A 19,004-nucleotide genomic window follows, 5' to 3' on the forward strand; every position below is an offset into this window, starting at 1 on the left:
TGTGAAAATCCGGACGTATGGTAACCCTACCTTATTACCTCTTTCTCTTTTTCCTACCTGTCTCCACCCTCTCCCGAGAGTCTTTGCAATCATTGCAAACAGCTGTGGCCCTTCCTAGGACAAGGTTAACTCTTTCCATGTCAACCCAGCACTAGGAGTATAAACATCAGTACACCTGGCAGAAGTCCAGTTCCCTGCCAGCCCAAGGATGTAACCTCTCATGGACTTTTGTAACCTGATACAGCCAGGAGTGGCTGCACTTCCCTAGCATGTCTAATTACTGTGTTTGTCTGGCCTACTAGTGTGAAATATCACTCATAAACCTTCAAACCTACTAATCTGTGACACCTGCAATGTGTGACCAGATACGTGACCAATGACTGAAATGTGAGACACCTGTATTCTTTTGGTGATTCACACCATAATTTATTGATTATCCCAGGTTTCTTCTGACTGTGTGAATCACATGTAATCAGAATATCTCCCATGCAGATCAGCAGGAGCATTTGAACATTCAACTGTCAGATTCCCAGTTCAAACCCCTATTACTTTAACTCCTGGAGTAATTGCCTCTTTGTGGACCATCAACTAGAGAAGGACTTCACACACACTATCCCAATGGGTGACACTCTGTTTTCTAGACAACAGTAGAAGTGTTTATTCTAAAATATGCTCCATTAACAAACAGTGCTTTGTATAACTGATATTGTCTGAATCAGCAGCAGAAGGAGCAACGTAGAGCCACAGCCCAGAGCATTTCAGATTTACTGCAAAAGGGGCGCCAAAAAAGAACTACACCTATAAAATGAAACCTGTAATACATTCTTAAAATGAACAGAAATCTATAGCAGGTGCTACCACAGCACCATAATAGTACATTTTGAGGGCTTATTATTTGCCATTTGATTTCTGAGTCTGAAGGGTTCACTTGGGGTCATGTTTTCAGATTCTTATTCACCAAACATCAGAAGACTTGTGATAAAATCACAAGAGTTAGTAACACTACATTTGGGCCCTGTAAGGCTAATCTGGAGAGAAGATGATGACTGTAAGGGGGGCCATGCTTATATAAGAAAAATCAGGACTGTCCCTATAAAAATCGGGACATCTGGTCACCCTAGTCAGGCTTGACAAAGCCCTGGCTGGGATGATTTAGTTGGGGATTGGTCCTGCTTTGAGCAGTGGGTTGGACTAGATACCTCCTGAGGTGTCTTCCAACCCTGATATTCTATGATTCTATGATGAAAGCCAGGGGAGCCAGAGCTGCGGCAGCGCTGTCCAGCTGCACCAGTGGGGTGCCAGGGCTGAGCTACAGCAGAAATTTGTGGGGCCAGAGCTAGGATAATGGACGCTGGCCATGCCACAAGCAAACTGGAGCTGAGCACAGTGAACAGCAGGGGAAAGTGAGGGGGGCCTGGGCAGAAGGGTCAGTGGAGGGAGATGGTGCCAGACAAGAGGGCCTTGAAGGCTAGAGTGGGAGTAGGGACCATGACCCCAATGGGAGGGCTGATGATGGGAAGAAGCGTCCTGCCACCTGGAGCCTGAGAGCGTGTATCCCCCACCCCTCACCCCAGGGCAGGTGTCTGACCCATGGTGTCACAGCAGTGCAGCCAGGACTTGGGATGTGTAGGAATAGGCTGTGACTAGCCCCAGAGAAACTGTAGTTTATGATGTCCCGGTGCCCATTGTGTTGGTTTCTGGATCCTTACACCATCTCCATTTTTCCCTGATTGGTTTACAGTTGCTGGTTAATAAATTGTACGTGGTTTAAACTCAATGCAATGATCACTGGATCAGGGACGTGGCTGGGGAGGAGAGAGTATCCCACAGAGGAGAGACCCTAGCCCCAGTCCTGAGCAACCCATAATGAGACTGGGGGTTAATCCCCCAGTGATCCTGGCCCCAGCCTTATCGGGGTTACGAGGGCTCTGTCAGATGGGAGCAAGGCAGAGGCGTTCTCGAGCTTAGCAGGCATCCGGTAAATATTGTTGAGGTGGCGACTCAGAACCTGTCACCTCCAATTCTACCTGGGGCAGTATAGAAGCCAGGCAAATTCACCACGATAGCAGGACCATCCCCTGATTACATGTAGTTTGACAGTGATATGAAAACTAACTGAGTGCATCAAGGATACTTGGGTTACCTGAGTTTTAAACCTGTTCTGGTACTCTTAATATTTGCATAGATTCCTAGATGTTTAAGGCCAGAAGGGAGCATTGTAGCCATCCAGGCTGCCCTCCTGCATAATACAGGACAGAAAATTTCATCAAGTGATTCCTGCAACAAACCCATAATTTATGATTGAGCTAGAGCATCTCTTCTAAAAAGACACTAAGCTTGATTTAAAAACTTCAAGTGCTGGAAAATCCACTAAATCCTTAGGTAAAAATGCATAAGCTCTGGAATTTACATGGAATTTGTACAGGTAGGGGCCTGAGTGTCTGACACTCACTGTGCCTCTTGGTCTCCAGGAATACACCTGCTAATTGTGGTTTTATTGGTGTTTAATTAAATTGGCCTTCTGGGAGATTTCTGACTCTTTTGGGTACTGTTACTTGGATGTTCTGTTCCCTCTCAACTGCTATTATCACTCTGTACACATATGTGCATGCACGCACGCACACACATTTTCACTTGTGCATACAGTTCTGAATTCTGCAGCCTTCAGCTGACAAACAGGAGGCAAATTTTCGGCATTCAGCTCCCTGTGTCACCGGGTGGAAGGCCCTGGGTAAATAACAGGTTCAGTGCCATATCTTTCTGTTCTTCCTCGGACATCACTAGTCGATAACCCAATAGGTCCATGGCATCCTTGCACACATTTTGCAACTTTGCTATTTTCTGGAAGGACAGGTTCTTCCTCCAGGCCTGGGATACATTCACTGCATCTCTGGAGCCGATGTCAAAGGCCTGCATCCCCAGGCCTTTCCCATGAGTGATATTATACACCCACACCTGAAGTTTGGGTATGAGATGGAGCTCTGCAAACTTATACATCTGTGCAGCCTTTGCCAGGGGATCGTTGACAATATCTTCATAGCGCACCAGCATGTAGCGGCCTTTGAGGAAGCTGGGAAGGGCCTGGCTGCCTTCAGTGTAAATCCGGATGTGACTTTTACAGATTTCCTGCATCACGTTGTAGGGCCCCCTCTCCCCTTGGTTCTTCTGGGGCCCCACCACAATGTTACTATCGTGCATCAGAGCAGCCACTGTTTTCTCACGAGAGTGGAACACAGCCCTGGGGTCGCGAACCAAGTGAATGATTTTGAGATTCAGGGAGGGGTCGGTGAGAAGGGGATAGAGAACTGTCAGATCAAAGAACCGGACCTCCTTGAGGATAATGTGGCTATAGGTCTTGCAAGCCTCCTCCACCTTGCTGAATGGGTACCTGCTGCAGAGGGTCTTGCAGGCGGTTTTGGAAATGATGTGGTTGCGCTGGAAGTGGTCACATGCAGGGGGGGAGCACAGGGCCCGGCTGGCCTCCCACTGAAATAAATCAGATTTATTCCTCTGCGTAGACATGTAGGCATCAAACACAGACATGTCACACAGAAAGACAGACCTGATGAGGTCACGTGCTGCCATCTGTAAGGCTTTGGCCCTGTTCTGGTACATGGCTTTCCACACATGCCAGGCAGGCTCCATAAGGTAGAAGACATCAGGGTGCTGGCTGAAGAGCTGTCCAGTGAAGGAAGATCCTGACCGCCAGGAGGAGAGAATGAGGATGTGCACCTGAGCTGGCTTCTCTTCCTGGGGGGAATAGCTGCTGCGAAGATGAGAGAGGAAGCAGATGAAAACAACGGCCTGAACTGCCAGGACCACTTTCACTATTGTCTTGTTTGACTTCAGCATGGTGGCTAAGAGCCTGAGGGGAGAGAGAGAGAGTGCATTCAGATTGTTGGGTTAAAAAACACCATGGGAAGCCAGAACACTCAGGACTGGGCCTCAGAGAAAACCGCAGCACCCCTGTTCTGGGGAAACAGAGCGCTGCCTTGCCAGCAATGACATTCTGGCAGCAAATTTGAATGGTCTCTGGTAAAGCAGATAAAAGGGGCTGTGGGCCTGTTTGTGAGCCTATGCACTAGGAGAGAGTAGGATTGAATGCTATATATGCAGGGCCGGCTCTTGCTGCCCCAAGCAGCAAAAAAAAAAAAAAAAAAAAAAAAAAAAAAAAAAGCCGCGATCGCAAGCGGCGGCACTCTACCGCCGCTTCATTCTATGGCAGTAATTCGGCGACAGGTCCTTCGCTCCAAGAGGGAGTGACGGCCCCGCCGCCGAATTGCCGCCAAACAGCCAGACGTGCCGCCCCCCTTCTTCATTGGCCACCCAGGCACCTGCTTGCTACACTGGTTTCTGGAGCTGGCCCTGAATATATGCCCACCTAGCTCTGCTGTTTCTGTGCTGTAAGTCACTGCAGCATCTTGCTCCTAATCCTTCTCCAGAGAAAGGAAAGACACATTTTTTTCTCTTTTCCTTATCGAGAAGGAGTTTAGACAGCCCCTGAGAAGCCAAAGTATTTCCCTTGATGGGGCCATTTCCATTTTTTCAGCCTTGTCCTCAGGGCCAGCTCCAGGCACCAGCCGACCAAGCACGTGCTTGGGGCGGCACCTTGTAAGGGGTGGCCAATCTTGGGGTGGTGGTGGGGTGCACAGGTTGTTTTTTTGTTTTGTTTTTTTGGTTCGGTGGGGCGGCGCTTGAGGTTTTTTTGTTGTTGTTTTTGTTTCAGCCAGGCGGTGCTCGGGGGGGGAGGGGGTTGTTTCTGTTTCGGCGGCACGGCGCTCGGGGAGGCTGTTTCAGCGGCGCGGTGCTCAGTGGGGTGTTTTGGCGGCACGGCACTGAGGGGGGGTGTTACAGCGGGGCGGCGCTCTTTTTTTTTTTACTTGGGGCGGCAAAAAAGTTAGAGCCGGCCCTGCTTGTCCTGGATTGAATTTCCCAGCTGGTGGGAGAGAGAGAAGCCTGGAAAGGAAGGAAGCCTTTGGTGAGGCTCAGACAGCTGCGTGGTGCAAAGCAGCTGGATCACAGCTGGAGCTGGGAGGCTGGCTAGTGCCCCCGGTATATTTAAAAAGCAGAGTTCTGTTTTTAATTATACTGACTTGATGGTTGTTATTGTTGCAATATGGCCTAGAGACCCCAGCTGGGCTGTGTGAGCTAATGAAGGAAGGCATTGTAGACACAGAACAAGATGACAATCCCTGCCTTGAAGAGATTACAATCCAAGTGGAACCTGAGAGACATCAGGTGGATGCATCAAACAGGTGAGGGAGCCCAGCTAACTATAACTGTTATTTATTTAACTGCAAATAAATAACTACTTCTCACAGGCCTCTGGGAAACAGGGATCTAGCATTATTCTCACTACAAATAGAGAAACTGAGACATGGGGCTGACACATTACCTTCTCAGAGCCTTCCTTAAGCACTGGTATCTGCACCATGGCTTCCTGATCCCCCATCCTGTGCTCAAGCCCCTGGCACATGCTTCCACGTACAGCTCACAGGCATGTCTGTAAAGTGCCCAAATGTCCCATTTTTAAACAGCTTCTCCCTGAAATTTGGAGCCTTAAAAGAGACCATCAGTTCCTGTGCTCCTGTCCTGCAGGGCCACGGCAATTAAGGGATGCCATTTGCTCCAGGCCAAACTGTTGGCAGCAGCAGCACTTCCAAACAGAGGCTGACGCCAACCACATGACTGACTACCAAGGCCCAGCCGGTGATGCCTGGGGCCAGGAGGAGCAGGGCTTGCCTGGCCAATTCCCAGAGCAGGAGGCAGGGATGAGGAGGGAACTAGCCTCCTGTGGCAAGGGGTCATGCTGCTGTGAATGGTTTATTGTGCCTCAGGGTCATGGACAGGATCTGAGACTCAGCGACAGAAAATCATCTCCGGCTCTTGCCAGCTGCTTCCTTCATTTGAATGAGACAGCCCGCTGTAAAGTATCAAACACCCTTTATGTATAAACAAGGGCAGCTTGGGAATGGGGTCACCACCACTGCTGTCGCTGCCGCATAAAACTGAGCAGCAGGGTCAGCTCCTGCCCATCTCCCTGCCTTGAGTGACAAGCGTCACTCCTTCTGCTGCTCGCTAGCCCTGAGATCAGTCCCTCACTCAACCCCCCTATCCTGAGTGACAGGAGTCAGCCTGCAGCTAGCCCCCCTACCCTGAGCAACAGCAGTACCCCTTCCTGCACCCTGAGCAACAGGCTCATTCTCCCTGGTAATCTGGCACCTTTGCCAGCTGGCACACACTACCGTACCTGCTGAGCTTACAGAGGAGCTGGTTGGGTCCCAGCACAGGTTTCCTCTCCCCAGCTGATCTGGGGAAAGAGGAAGCCAGGAACTCTTTATAATCAGCTCCTACCTTGAAATGGCTGCCCCAGCTGCTAGGCAGGGCTCTCCCAGGTAGAGCAGAGGCAGCCAAATGAACATGCTCACTTGAGAAGGACCTGGCACACCCAAAGCTGCACCCTAAAATGAGGCCTTGTTTACATGAGAAAGAGGCATTCTAAGGTCTGGTCTATACTACCCGCCTGAATCGGTGGGTAGAAATCGACCTCTTGGGGATCAATTTATCGCGTCCCGTCGGGACGCGACAATCGATCCCCGAATCGGCGCTCTAACTCCACCAGCGGAGGTGGTAGTAAGCGCCGCCGACAAAAAGCAGCAGAAGTCGATTTTGCCGCCGTCCTCATAGCGGGGTAAGTCGGCTGCGATACGTCGAATTCAGCTACGCTATTCACGTAGCTGAATTTGCGTATCTTAAATCGACTCCCCGCTGTAGTGTAGATGTACCCTAAGGGGTGACTTAAAACCAGTTTAGTTAAACCAGTGTACAGGGCTGTGTGGACACTTGTAGTTAAGTGTAAAGCAGGAGGACTCAGCTCAAGAAGGAATCGACTTTAGCTAAATGGAACTATGAAGCATCCACACAGCCTTATGCAGGGCCGGCTCCAGGCACCAGCGCAGCAAGGAAGTGCTTGGGGCGGCCAAGGGGAAGGGGCGGCACGTCCAGCTCTTCGGCGGCAATTCAGCGGCAGGTCCCTCCGTCCCTCTTGGAGGGAAGGACATGCCGCCAAATTGCCGCCAATAAGCGGCTGCAGTAGAGCAGCTGCCGAAGTGCCGCTGATCGCGGGGTTTTTTTTTTTTCTGCCTCTTGGGGCGGCAAAAACGCTGGAGCCAGCCCTGGCCTTATGCACCCGTTTAACTACGTTGGTTCAAAAGTCACAGCAGAGGTTAAACTGGTGCAGCTTTCTTGTGTCAACAAGTCCTGAGAGTGACACAGTTCCTTTCTGTTAGTGAGATAGTCAATGTAAAAGCCTGCACAGGTCCCTCTTTCTGAGCCTTAGGCGGCAGCATATAAGACGTGATGAATGAGCTAGCACATCTTAGGACAGTGGTTTTCAAACTGTGGGTCACAACCCAGTATGGGTTGCAGAATACAAGGCACTGGGTCGTGACACGTCTGGTCAGCACCGTCGATGGGGCTGTTTAAAGTCCTGTCAGCAGTGCTGCCTGGCTAAGGCAGGCTAGTCCCTATCTGTTCTGACACTGCGCTGCGCCCCAGAAGCGGCCAGCAGCAGGTCCGGCTCCTAGGCAGGGGGGCCACGGGGCTCCGCATGCTGTGCTGCCCCCGCCCCGAGCACTGGCAACGCACTCCCATTGGCTGGTTCCAGTGGGAGCTGGGGGAGGCAGTACCTGCGGGCAAGAGCTGCACGGAACCACTTGAGCACCTCCACCTAGGAGCCGGACCTGGTGCTGGCCGCTTCTAGGGCGCAGCGTAGTCTGAAGTGCCAGGACAGGCAGGAAGCCTGCCTTAGCACCCACGCTGCGCCGCTGACTGGGAGCCGCATGAGGTAAGCCCATGCCACCACAACCCCGCACCCCAATCCCCCCCAATCCCTGACCCCACCCCAGACCCTACACCTCCAGCCCAGAGCCCTGACCCCATCCCGCACCCCAACCCTCTTCCCCAGCCCTGAGCTCCTCCAACGCCCCAAACCTCTCACCCCCAGCTCCGTTGGGTCACAGACATCAACAATTTTCTTCACCAGGAAAAAGGTTTGAAAACCACTGTCTTAGGAGACTGCACAGCTCCACATGCTGACGCGTCCCAGTGGTTTGTGTTGGAGGAGGTTTGTCACCTATGTAAACATTCTTGCTAGATTCCTCTAGCACATAAGGGAGGTGAAGCTTCCAAAATGAGACATGAAAACCCAAATATCTCCCCACTCAACCAGATCCCTCAGTGTTTCTCCAGAAAAAAATGTCTCCTTGGGTCTCCCTCCATGTACCCCAGAGGTGACACTTACTAGGTAGGCAATTCATACATGAGGTCAACTTAATTCTTATGGGAACAAGCATACTGATGAATCTGCAAGCTGAGTTGATGTCAGAGAGGAGAAGGGAGTGTGTTCTGTAGAGGCTGCTCCAATGATGGCCAAAGAGGAGAGGGTACAGAGGGGCCTACTTGCATGAAGTGGATGCAGGCTTTGGTTAAGCAGACCTTAGTCTTAGAGATGAAGAAATTTGGGTGAGCACCTGTGCAGTGCAGGTGTGTTTCTGAGCAATCTCCCTCAGCAATAACAAGGTTAGCAAACAAAGCAAAGTCGCAAACATACAGGGGACATAAAGTGCTTGGAAACAAACATATCGAGGAGATGTAGCATTCTGTACATGGCTTCAGATTTTCCATCTGGAGCGTCCACATGACCACTCAGATGGATTTGAGCCAATGGTCTCTTTGCAACTCCTTTCCCTGTGAGCGTCTGGCTTTGATAACAGTGTTTTATGTTTCTCTTGTGTCTTCAAGGGTCCCAAAACACTTCATGTGCTATGGGCCTAACCCTGCCCCCAGATGAAGCATTGATTTAAATGGGAAATAAATCAGGCTTTACACAGATGCAGGGATCACTTGCCCCATTAATAAAATCTAGCCACCGCTGAGGTGAAATGTGGCAGCTGTTTACCACTGTGCGGCCAGGGCCACCCAGAGGATTCAGGGGGCCTGGGGCAAAGCCGGGCAGCTGCGGCGCTTGTACTCACCCGGCAGCAGTCCGGGTCTTGGGCGGAATTTCAGTGGCGGGGGGGCCCTTCAGTCGCTCCGCATCTTTGGCAGCAATGAAGGGCCCCCCACCGCCGAAATGCCGCCAAAGACCCAGACTGTTGCCTGGCCAGGGCTCGCGGGGCCCCTGTGGGGCCCAGGGCCTGGGGCAAATTGCCCCACTTGCTCACCCCCACCCCCGGCAGCCCTGTGTGCAGCAATATTATCCTCTCCTGATATTACTGAGGAGAGAGCAGTGGCACACTGAACAGAAAGAGACCGTTCCATTGCTAGGGTGGTCCCCCTCTGGTACAGTTCACAACAGCACTGCACTACAAGTCAGGACAGGAACTGAGGAAGATTCTCAGGTCCCAGTCACAGTGAGGCCTAACACCACTCTGGGACACTGAGGACACTACCCGTCTGATTGTTGTACTCAGTGTTGTAGACGTGTCAATCCCAGGATATTAGAGAGACAAGTGGGGTGAGTGAATATGCTTTATTGGACCAGTTTCTGTTGGGGAGAGACACCTTTACACAGAGGAGAGCGCTATGTTGAAGCAGAAGTTGTTCCTGTAAAAGGTATTACCTCACCCAGCTTGTCTCTCTACTACCCCGCTGAGCCACCTGCAGCCCAGTACCCCCTAACTCCACATTGCAGCATTGGTGCCAGAACTGCCTGGGAGGGGACAATGCCCCCTACTGAGCCACCCACATGCTCCACGCAGCACCTGGGCTTTTCCTAGAGGTCTCTCATCAGCAGGGCCGGCTCCAGGCACCAGCTCAGCAAGCAGGTGCTTGGGGCGGCCAAGGGGAAGGGGCGGCACGTCAGGATCTTCGGCGGCAATTTGGCGTCGGGTCCCTCGGTCCCTTTCGGAGGGAAGGACCTGCCTCCGACGAAGAAAGCAGCGCGGTGGAACTGCCATCCAAGTGCCGCCGGTCGCGATCACAGCTTTTTTTTTTTTTCGCCGCTTGGGGCGGCAAAAACCCTGGAGCCGGCCCTGCCCATCAGGCACTGATCTGACAATTCTCCTTAGGTCCAGAGATTCCAAGGCCAGAAGGGAGCACTGTGATCATCCAGGCTGACCTGCTGTGTAACATTGGCCAGAGACATGCCCCAGGATAATTCCTGCAGATCTCTTAGAAGAATACCCAGTCTTGATTTAAAAATGCTCAGTGATGGGGAAACCGCCATGAACCTCGGTAAGTTGTTCCAATGGTTAATTACCCTCACTCTTGGACAAAGAACTGGTATGGCTATGGGCTCTACTGACAGGCAGGGCTGCTGGGAGCAGGTTCGGGTCCCAGTGAAAAAAAATTTTCAGGCCCCCCAGCAAGGGCGGACCGGCTAAACAGGGCTGACAGGGGGGAGGGGGAGAGCCGGGCCCCGGGCCCCCTTCCGAACCGCCGGGTCCTGGTAATTTGTACCGGCTTCCCCCCAACTCTCGTTGGCCCTGCTAACAGGTGCTTGCACCATTCAGCTCTCCAGCCAAGTTAGACTGACCATGTCCTTGGGCACTGCCCTAGAGCTGTCCCCTGCTTTTGAGCACTGACTCGAGCACTGGCTTGCTAGCTGGTTGAAGTGACCAGAGTTTGGAGGGCCCCAGTGGCACTGGTGAACGTGTGCACTCCTACATCCATGCAAGGATTGGATTTTGCAGGAGACACAGTGAGGGGAGAATAATTTGTCCAAAGCTGGAAGGTATTGCCCACCCATCCATGGCTTAAACACTGATTGACAGGCAAGTACATGAGCCCAGAGCCCCACCTGCCACTTCTCTGGAGGTGTAAATAATTCACAATACAGAGCTCTTTGCATCTTGCACATTTTTTCCTTTTTATATATTATGCAACTGTGTTTAGCACTGATCTCAGGGTATGGAGCTGCAAAGAGACTGCATTTTCTCCCTTTGAGCTCCTTCTGGAACAGGACTCACACCCATGATGTGATGAGCACTGTTCCTTCTGCAGGAGCCAAGCTGGCACTGGGCCCCAATTACACTTCAATAAAAGTGTGTTGTTCTTGCCAAGTAACTGCTTTTCAGTTTCCAAGCCCAACTAAATAATAATCTGCCGATTGTCGGCATCATGTCCATCAGAAGCGCAGTGTTCCTGCACAGCAGTCAGAGCGGGGAACGCCCCTAGTTTAAGAGTCCGAGGGTTGTTCTTAATTTCCCATTGTGGTTGGGCACTGAGGCGACCACAGCACTTCCGTGCTCCTTACCTGCCTGGAGAGGCCTGCCACTTCTCACTCTTCTGAAGGACTTAGAATGCGCCTAAACTGCAAATTAAGATGTGATTGGCGCCTGGGTAGGCCTACCCCTGCTATCTTTAATCTAGCTAGCATGGGTAACAATGGTAGTGAAGACATGACAGCACAGGCTTAAGCATGGTTAGCAACCCAAATACATACCCAGAGTACCGGCGGGCTTGTGCTGGGGCAGCTAGCCCATGTTTAAGTCCTTGCAGCTACAACTTCACTAGTACTGTTACCCATGCTAGCTACAGGAACGCGAGTGTGGGTATGACTAGCCATGCTACTGTTACACCTTAATTTGTGGTGTGGATGTACCCTGTGTGTGCTGGAGGCAGAGGGGGACTGAAAATGGAATCCGGGCTGCCTGCCTGCAGTGCCATTTGCACTCAGATTTTGGACTAAAATAACAAAGTCAATATTTCTGAACTCAGCATCTTGGCAGTTCCAGACACAGCTCACAGGGACCAGGCAGCCCCAGCCCCTGCCCCCCTCTTTCCCCCCCGCTTTCAGAATTGAAGTCATGCTCCAGATTGAGTCACTCAGACCCCTTAGTCAGACTGGGGAAACGGCCTGGCCTGCACCTTCCTAGTGTTGCCGGCACAGAGTGCCCGAGGAAAGCAACAGCGGGGTTTGTTGCCCGGTGTGCATCGCACCAATGAACACACCAGGATGGAGAAGCAATCAAAGTTTATTTGAGATCTCAAAGTGGTGCAAGGAGACTTGGCACGTCTCAGATCAAGCACACCACATAAGCAGTTTTTCTCTTTTTATACTTTACTTTAGCTAAGCTCTTCCCTTTCCCCTTTCCCTCCTCCCTATAGCAGTTACATTAAGCAGTAGCAATTACATTTAAGCAGTTAAGTCATCTTGGCGGCTATAAGTCTAGCTCATTAGTAATTCTTCTTTGAACCATTATCTTGTCCTTTTCCCTTTGATCTGTTATTTTGCCTCTCAGCCAGAAGCATGCAGGCCTTATTACTACTGCTTTATACCGGTTTGAGCGGTGTTGCAACTGATAACTGACCGTTACACATTCCATTCTCTGTTACTGGCTTATTAGGTCGATTAAAGTTCAAACATGGAGGAGCTTTGGTTCATTTAGGCCTAGTGCACGAAGGCTTCATCGACACTTGTGGTCTTCCACCCTCCCGAGTTACCTAGGGTCATGCCTAGTGACACAACACTAGCATCTCCATTTGTACCTGTCTTGATGCCCAATATTCCATAAATTGTTTTAGTTTCTTTACCTCTAACTGGATCACAGGCCTCCATCCCCCACAGCCCAGGCCTCTTTCCTGGTCTGGCTCTTCTTACACTATAATTAGAAGGGCTGAGTATTATGACTGGGTGTCTAACGTTTTTAGTGCTGTACAAACATTGTCTAATTGTTTGGGGTTCACAGTCCTGGCTGAGCCTCCCACACACGGAGCATCATCCAAGCCTCACGCATGCTGGATAATCCCAGTGATGACAGGTCTCATGTGCCATTATTAGTGATAATTTGTGGTATGTTAGTGCCCGGGGCCAATCGAGAACCTGTGTGCTCGGTGCTGCACAAACACGTAGCAAGAGACAGCTCCTGCCCCTTACCAGCACAGACTAAGCAGACAAGGTAGACGTGGGGCAGGGACATGCAAAGCCAGGTTTTACATACAGCATGTTAGTGCCCTTTTGGGAAGGGGGATGGATTTTTAATTCTTTGGGAGGGTTTTTTGGGCGGTGAACAGCTAAAAGAGACCTGTTGTAACACTTGGGCCTAGCAGGCTTTCCCCAATTGTGAGCTCAGGAATTGGAAAGTAGGTGAAAGTTTATAAAATATTCCTCCAATAATAAATGTTGATGGGAAAGGTGCCAAAGGGCTGGCTTGCGTGTCAGCCCCTCACACAGCCTTAGCACGGATGCCTCACACACCGGGCCTGATGGTCAGAGTCAGGGGCGGCTCTATGTATTTTGCCCCAAGCACAGCAGTGAGGCAGCCTTTGGCTGGTAACGCGGATTCGGCGGCATGCCTGCGGGAGGTCCGCCGGTCCCGCACCTTCGGCTTACCCACCGCTGAATTGCCGCCAAAGCCGCGGGACCGGCGGACCTCCCGTGGCAGCCTGACTGCCGCCCTCACGGTGACCGGCAGGCCGTCCCCCGCGACTTGCCGCCCCAGGTACACGCTTCGTGCGCTGGTGCCTGGAGCCACCCGGGGTCAGAGTGTAGGGTTGCCAGCTTTGGTTGGATGAATTCCTGGAGGTTTCATTACATGACATTATCTTTAATTAAAGATTAATCTTTTATTCCTGAAGACTCCAGGACAATCCTGGAGGGTTGGCAACCCTATCAGAGTAGCTGAGCACAGGCTGCTCCCACTGCCTTCTGCTGGTAGGGTGGGCTCTCAGCCCCTAGCAGCCAGGGACCCCAGACATGTGCTGTGTTCATCAGAAATCTGTTAGATTATTTTCCAATGGCTTAGTCCAGGGGTCGGCAACGTTTGGCACGCGGCTCGCCAGGGTAAGCACCCTGGTGGGCCGGGCCAGTTTATTTACCTGCTGACGCGGCAGATTCGGCCGATCGTGGCCCCCACTGTCCGCGGTTCGCCGTCCCGGGCCAATGGGGTCGGTGGAAGCCGCGGCCAGCACATACCTCGCCCACGCCGCTTCCCGCCGCCCCCATTGGCCCGGGACGACGAACCGCGGTGAGTGGGGGCTGCGATCAGCCAAACCTGCCGCATCAGCAGGTAAATAAACTGGCCAGGCCCGCTAGGGTGCTTACCCTGGCGAGCCGCGTGCCAAACGTTGCCGACCCCTGGCTTAGTCTAACCCTCCCCCGTCAAACCATCCATAAATTCAGCCAAGTTAAATTGTGGATGCTCCTCACATCCTCTTGCCTGGCGACAATAGCCCATGTGGCCAGTTCACAGCATCAGCCTCTTCGCTCTGAGCTGGTTCCTGGTGCTGGCACCCCCCACACACACACACAGCCCGTTACCCGTTCCCGTCACTCCCCAGTGAGCAGTCCGGCTGCACCCTTCACCTGTGGGCAGCACAAGGCCCTGCTGCAGCCAGTTTGGGTGACACTGGCAACCGCCACTCTGTGACCAAACTCGTTACGGCGATTTTATCACAACACTAGTGATTCGGGGCGGGGTTTCTAACTGTCTTATGAAAACGTGATGAAAGGCGCCAGCTCACAAATGTCCCCTTATTAAAAGTGGCCACCAGCTCCTAGTCCTGTCAATGGGCCTGCAGCCAAGGAGATGCTGCCGTTTCCCTGCAGTCTGTCTGCACGTGGGAGTGAGGCTACCCTTGACAAGTTGAGACACAAGTTGGGGGAGAAAATAGCTTTGACTGGACCAACTTCTGTTGGGGAGCAAGAAAAGCGTTCGAGCGTACTTGGAGCTCTTCCCAGGTCTGGGAAAGGTTCTCAGCGCTAAATACCAGGTGGATCAGATTGTTTAGCATAAGTAGTTAACACATATTTCTGGGTACCAGTAAAGGTGCCACCCCTCCAGTCATTCAAGAACACATGAACTAACTCACACAGGACAATGATAAAAGATAAAAACACGCCATCTCCTGTGGGTGAACACTTCTCACAAAGCAATCACTCTACGTCTGACCTAGCAGCCTTGTCCTCAAAGGAAACCTACAAGACACTTTCAAAAGATGAGCCTGGTAGCTTAAATTCGTAACTTTCCTAGACACTAAAAATCCTGGACTGAACAGAGACACTGGATTTATGGCTTATGACAACAATCTGTAACTCATGAACAATCCCTCCCAGTTGCCTTACCCCTTACCCGCCCCCTTCACCTTGAATGGTCCCTTGAACTATGGGTTAACTATTTGTGCAAAGCAATCTGTTCCACCTTGTATTTAGCTGTGACATGCCGATTGCATTTCCCAGACCTGAGGAAGAGCTCCACGTAAGCGCAAAGCTTGTCTCTCTCACTGACAGAAGTTGCTCCAGTCAAAGAAATTACCTCACCCACCTTGTCTCTCTAATAGCCTGGCACTGACACAGCTACAACACTTAATAAAGTTGGCTGCCACCTGCCGCTGCATTCAGTGAAGATGAAGCCATGTCCAGAGGCAAGAGGGCAGCCACACTATGGTTCAGGGGGTTGGACAGAACACCTTGACTGTGAGAAGTGTCTGGATCCGTTTACACAACAAAGAAAAACCTGTGGCTGGCCCATGCCAGCCGACTCGGGCTTGCGGGGCTCAGGCTGCGGGGCTGTTTCATTGCTGTGTAGACTTCCAGGCCCAGGCTCCAGCCAGAGCCCTGGGACCTTCAGAGCCTGGACTCCAGCCCAAGGCCGGAAGTCTACACAGCAATGAAACAGCCCCGCAGCCTGAGCCCAAGTCAGCTTTTTCTTTGCTGTGTAGACCAGCGGTTCTCAAACTTTGGTACTGGTGACCCCATCGCATAGCAAGCCTCTGTGTGCGACCCCCCTTTAAAATTAAAAACACGTCTTTACATATTAACAATGAGGAGTCCGGTGGCACCTTAACGACTAACAGATTTATTTGGGCATAAGCTTTCGTACGTAAAAAGCCCACTTCTTCAGATGTAATGAGTGAAAATTACAGATGCAGGCATTATTATACTGACACATGAAGAGATGTGGAAATCCATCAACCCCATAAAAAAACTCACACAGATACAGACAGACATCATCTTCCTCTCTAAGTGCAAACAGATGGACATCATACCAAATGGACTGAAGGTAAAAAATCCATTGCAATCGACATACTACACTGACTATGGTGACAGATTGATCAGCATCCTGTACAGCACACAGGAGAAGATCAAGAATGAGCTCTCAAAACTGGAGACTCTCATATAAAACCAACCTTCCACACAGACTTCCACGTGGCTGGACTTTCCAAAAACAAGACAAGCCATTTACAATGCACACTTCACTTCTCTACAGAGGAAAAAGGACAATAAACTACACTGGTCTACAATTTTTGAGAAGTCGTCTGCTTCAGAGATAAAATGTGCTATTTATTATGTATTTTGATGTGCTGAATTCAAATATGACAATTAAAACAACTGATTGGCTAATGTTTCTAAGATATTTAAGTTTTTACATTTTATGTCTATGTATATTGTGTAGATAGTAGAGTTTTAATCATAAATTGTAAACCTAGGTCTTTTCTGTGTTTATGGTTGCTTTACATGATAATATTTCACCTGTCCTGTTTATGTAACACTTTAAAAATCAGCAAAAGGGTTATATAAATAAAATTTATTATGAAACAAAAGGCAAAAAACTATTATATACATAGTTTAGTCCTATTCAGTGTCTACTCGGCGCTTCTTGGCTTGTCTCTTGTACTCATTAAATGGAGCATCTCTTGTCACTGTCCAGCAATAGTCTGCAAGCATTGATGGGCTCCATTTGCCCTGATAGCGTTTCTCCATTGTTGCAATGTCCTGGTGAAATTGCTCGCCGTGCTTGTCGCTCACTGCTCTGCAGTTCGGTGGACAAAAATCTAGATGAGAATGCAAAAAATGTATCTTTAGTGACATGTTGCAAGCAAGGCTTTTGTATGCCTTGAGGAGGTTTTCCACCAACAACCTGTAGTTGTCTGCCTTGTTGTTTCCGGGAAAATTTATTGCCACTAACTGGAAGGCTTTCCATGCCATCTTTTCCTTGCCACGCAGTGCATGGTCAAATGCATCATCTCGAAGAAGTTCACGAATCTGAAGACCAACAAAGACACCTTTCTTTATCTTAGCTTCACTTAACCTTGGAAATTTTCCACGGAGGTACTTGAAAGCTGCTTGTGTTTTGTCCATGGCCTTGACAAAGTTCTTCATCAGACCCAGATTGATGTGTAAGGGTGGTAACAAAATCTTCCTTGATTCAACAAGTGGTGGATGCTGAACACTTTTCCTCCCAGGCTCCAATGACTGTCGGAGTGGCCAATCTTTCTTGATGTAGTGGGAATCTCTTGCATGACTATCCCATTCGCAGAGAAAACAGCAGTACTTTGTGTATTCAGTCTGCAGACCAAGCAAGAGAGCAACAACCTTCAAATCGCCACAAAGCTGCCACTGATGTTGGTCATAGTTTATGCACCTCAAATGTTGTGTCATGTTGACATAGGTTTCCTTCAAATGGACTGCGTGACCAACTGGAATTGATGGCAAAACATTGCCATTATGCAGTAAAACAGCTTTAAGACTCGTCTTCGATGAATCAATGAACAGTCTCCACTCATCTGGATCGTGAACGATGTTGAGGGCTGCCATCACACCATCGATGTTGTTGCAGGCTACAAGATCACCTTCCATGAAGAAGAATGGGACAAGATCCTTTTGACAGTCACTGAACATGGAAACCCTAACATCACCTGCCAGGAGATTCCACTGCTGTAGTCTGGAGCCCAACAGCTCTGCCTTACTCTTGGGTAGATCCAAATCCCTGACAAGGTCATTCAGTTCACCTTGTGTTATGAGGTGTGGTTCAGAGGAGGAGGATGGGAGAAAATGTGAGTCCTGTGACATTGATGGTTCAGGACCAGAAGTTTCATCCTCTTCCTCGTCTGACTCAAGTGAGAATGATTCTGGTGCATCAGGAACCGGCAGTCCTTCTCCGTGGGGTACTGGGCGTATAGCTGATGGAATGTTTGGATAATGCACAGTCTGCTTTTTCTTCTTTGACACACCTTTCCCAACTGGAGGCACCATGCAGAAGTAACAATTGCTGGTATGATCTGTTGGCTCTCTCCAAATCATTGGCACTGCAAAAGGCATAGATTTCCTTTTCCTGTTCAACCACTGGCGAAGATTTGTTGCACAAGTGTTGCAGCATATGTGTGGGGCCCACCTCTTGTCCTGATCTCCAATTTTGCAGCCAAAATAAAGGTGATAGGCTTCCTTAACCATAGTGGTTAGACTGCACTTTTGTGATGCAAAAGTCACTTCACCACAAACATAGCAGAAGTTATCTGCACTGTTCACACAAGTACGAGGCATCTCTGCTCACTTTGGCTAAACAGAAATGTGTCCCTTTGCAAAATCAAACACTGACATATAAGAGAGCACGACACTGTATGATTTCTAGAGCTGATATAGGGCAATTTGTTCAGCAGAGTGATGTAAGCTTCGTTATGATTGCATCATCCATGACTTCTAGGAATAACATGATGCAATTCATATCATGTATGATGCAATACCAGCTTCAGATTGCATCATTTATTGTTTTGCCTAAAAAGCAAGTACTGTCCAAACCCAGTCATAGATTTATTCATAGATCCAGTCAAAGATGTATTTTAGTCATTTCTGGTTTAAATTGAGATCCCTTCCCTTTATAACTCACTTATCCTCTGCCATTCCCAAGTCAAGGGTCGTATATACTGACCGAATAGCATATCTTGAAAACTAGAGCCAATCAACAATTTTAAGCATCATTTTCGTTCTCAGTGATCCAGAATTAGTAAAGTTTGACTACATTTATTTCAGAAGCATTTTGGCTGTAGAGCAGTGCTATCTAAACTCCTACATGCCACCAGGGGCTACAACAGTGGTACCCTCAACTCACCCGACAATATTGTTTATCTATCCAACCACACACTTAGCCCAGCAGAAGAGTCTGTCCTATCTCAGAGCCTCTCCTTCTGCCCCACCTCCCCCACGAACATGATACAGTTCTGCAGTGATCTGGAAGCGTATTTTCATCATCTCTGACTCAAGGAATATTTTCAGCACACTACTG

General features: G+C 49.9%; 1 protein-coding gene across 1 annotated transcript in view; it reads right to left on the reverse strand.

The window, feature by feature from the left end:
• Positions 1-2,697: 2,697 nt before the first annotated feature.
• CHST4 (carbohydrate sulfotransferase 4) overlaps positions 2,698-19,004 on the reverse strand; it is a 32,042-nt gene continuing 15,735 nt past the window's right edge. Inside the window, exon 2 of the mRNA XM_054049260.1 lies at positions 2,698-3,865. Within this exon, the coding sequence (XP_053905235.1) occupies positions 2,698-3,852 (1,155 nt within the window). The 5' untranslated portion in view covers positions 3,853-3,865. The remainder of the gene's footprint in view (positions 3,866-19,004) is intronic.

Source organism: Malaclemys terrapin, chromosome 14, assembly GCF_027887155.1.
Source record: "Malaclemys terrapin pileata isolate rMalTer1 chromosome 14, rMalTer1.hap1, whole genome shotgun sequence".
NCBI lineage: Eukaryota > Metazoa > Chordata > Testudines > Emydidae > Malaclemys > Malaclemys terrapin.